General features: G+C 46.8%; 1 protein-coding gene across 1 annotated transcript in view; it reads right to left on the bottom strand.

Annotated features, from left to right (window-relative positions):
* CHRNA1 (cholinergic receptor, nicotinic, alpha 1 (muscle)) overlaps window positions 1-1,790 on the bottom strand; it is a 19,915-nt gene that overhangs the window by 6,319 nt on the left and 11,806 nt on the right. The window contains exon 6 of the mRNA XM_010859806.1: window positions 867-1,104. Within this exon, the coding sequence (XP_010858108.1) occupies window positions 867-1,104 (238 nt within the window). The remainder of the gene's footprint in view (window positions 1-866; window positions 1,105-1,790) is intronic.

The raw sequence follows: 1,790 nt of genomic DNA, 5'->3' as shown, positions 1-1,790 counted from the left end.
GTTTAAGAACAAATACAATCCCCTAGAACATACATTCTGTGGGGCGAATTCTGCCTTATTCTTTACCTTATCCCTGTCTTGCAACAGTTGTTTAAAAGGTATATGTTGAGTGAGTGAATGCGTAAGCTTTTTTTTTCCTTATTGGAAAGTTGTATTTAGACTTTTGTGGGTTTTTTTCTGTGGCATTTTGATACAGTTGTTTTCTGGCATACAGACTATCTTACTATCTTTCTTTTTTTCCTACTTGTCTCCCTTACATTGTTTGAGAGCAGTGACTTGCTGACAGACATGCGTGTTTCCTTACCCCCTTTTCTCTAGATTGTTGGTGTCTGGTGAAATTATGTCACAGATGTGATTACTCAGTAGGAGGCCCAGGCTGATACAGGAGAAAGAATTGCCACTTGGGAAGTATGGTCTTATGTGTAAAGATACTGCCATCTGGAGAAGAGATACACAAAAGCTATTTTCAAGCGGCAAGCAGTAGACAAAAGAGGCAAGATCTGGGTTAGTCACAGAGAGCAAGTGACTTCATGGGGGAAGGGGCCCTGGGAGTGTCTGTGGTCCACGCCTTGCCCAGCGTGTTTCAGGGCACACAGCAGGTATTCAACAAATAGGTGCTGGTGGTTATTCACTTAACCAGCTGCGTGTGCGCATCTTCAGGGTCCCATTCAGCTCTCTGCCTGCCCTGCTGTCTGCCCCAGCAGCCTTCACCCACGTGGCCACTCAGAGCATGCATCCTTCCAGGGCTGGTGCTTTGGGTCTGTCTGCCTGCATTTGTTTATCAGCCATGGTTATTTCTGGCTTCCCCTAAAATAGCAGCGCGAGATCACAGCATCAGCAGCCACCACCATGGCAACTGCACCCACCTGAGTCTGTGGGCAGGTAGAACACTAGGCCGGTCAAGAAGGAGAAGAGCAGGCAGGGGATGATGACGTTGACGATGAAGTAGAGGGGCAGGCGCTGCATGACGAAGTGGTAGGTGATGTCCAGGTAGGGGGTGGAGGGGCAGCACGCGTAGAACACCCAGTGCTTCCAGCCCCGCGACTCCTTGATCACCCATTCTCCGCTCTCCATGAAGTTGCTCAGGTCTGGCTGGTCGCTCTCCTGAGAAGACAGAGTGAAACTTTGACATGTCCAGCCTTGTCACCATGAGGAGCCGCAGGGTTTCCTAGTCAGCTGTGACAAAGCAACAGATTCCAGTACTGTCACATACCTAGGAGGGGATCTTGTGTATCCTATCCCCCCCTATAAAGGAAGGGGGTTGGGGACTTTCCTGGTAGTTCAGCAGATGGGACTTCACCTTCCAATGCAGGGGGTGTGGGGTTGATTCCTGGTTGGGGAGCTGGAGTCCCACATGCTGCTCTGCCAGGGGACCAAAACAGTACAGAGGTGATGTTGTAACAATTCAGGAAGGACTTTGAAAATGGTCCATATCCAAAAAAAAAAAAAAAAAATCTTTAAAAAAATAAAAAATAAGTAGGTTGGGACTATTGGGATTTTTTCCATGTTGACTATACTTTCAAGTTTCCTGGGAGCTTTAAGACTAGCAAGGAGAGACAAGAAAGCCTTCCTCAGCGATCAGTGCAAAGAAATAGAGGAAAACAACAGAATGGGAAAGACTAGAGGTCTCTTCAAGAAAATTAGAGATACCAAGGGAACATTTCATGCAAAGATGGGCTCAATAAAGGACAGAAATGGTGTGGACCTAACAGAAGCAGAAGATATTAAGAAGAGGTGGCAAGAATACACAGAAGAACTGTACAAAAAAGATCTTCATGACCCAGATAATC

The sequence above is a fragment of the Bison bison genome, unplaced genomic scaffold (genome assembly GCF_000754665.1).
Source record: "Bison bison bison isolate TAMUID 2011002044 unplaced genomic scaffold, Bison_UMD1.0 scf7180017864460, whole genome shotgun sequence".
NCBI lineage: Eukaryota > Metazoa > Chordata > Mammalia > Artiodactyla > Bovidae > Bison > Bison bison.
This window is presented reverse-complemented; position numbering and strand designations above follow the sequence as displayed.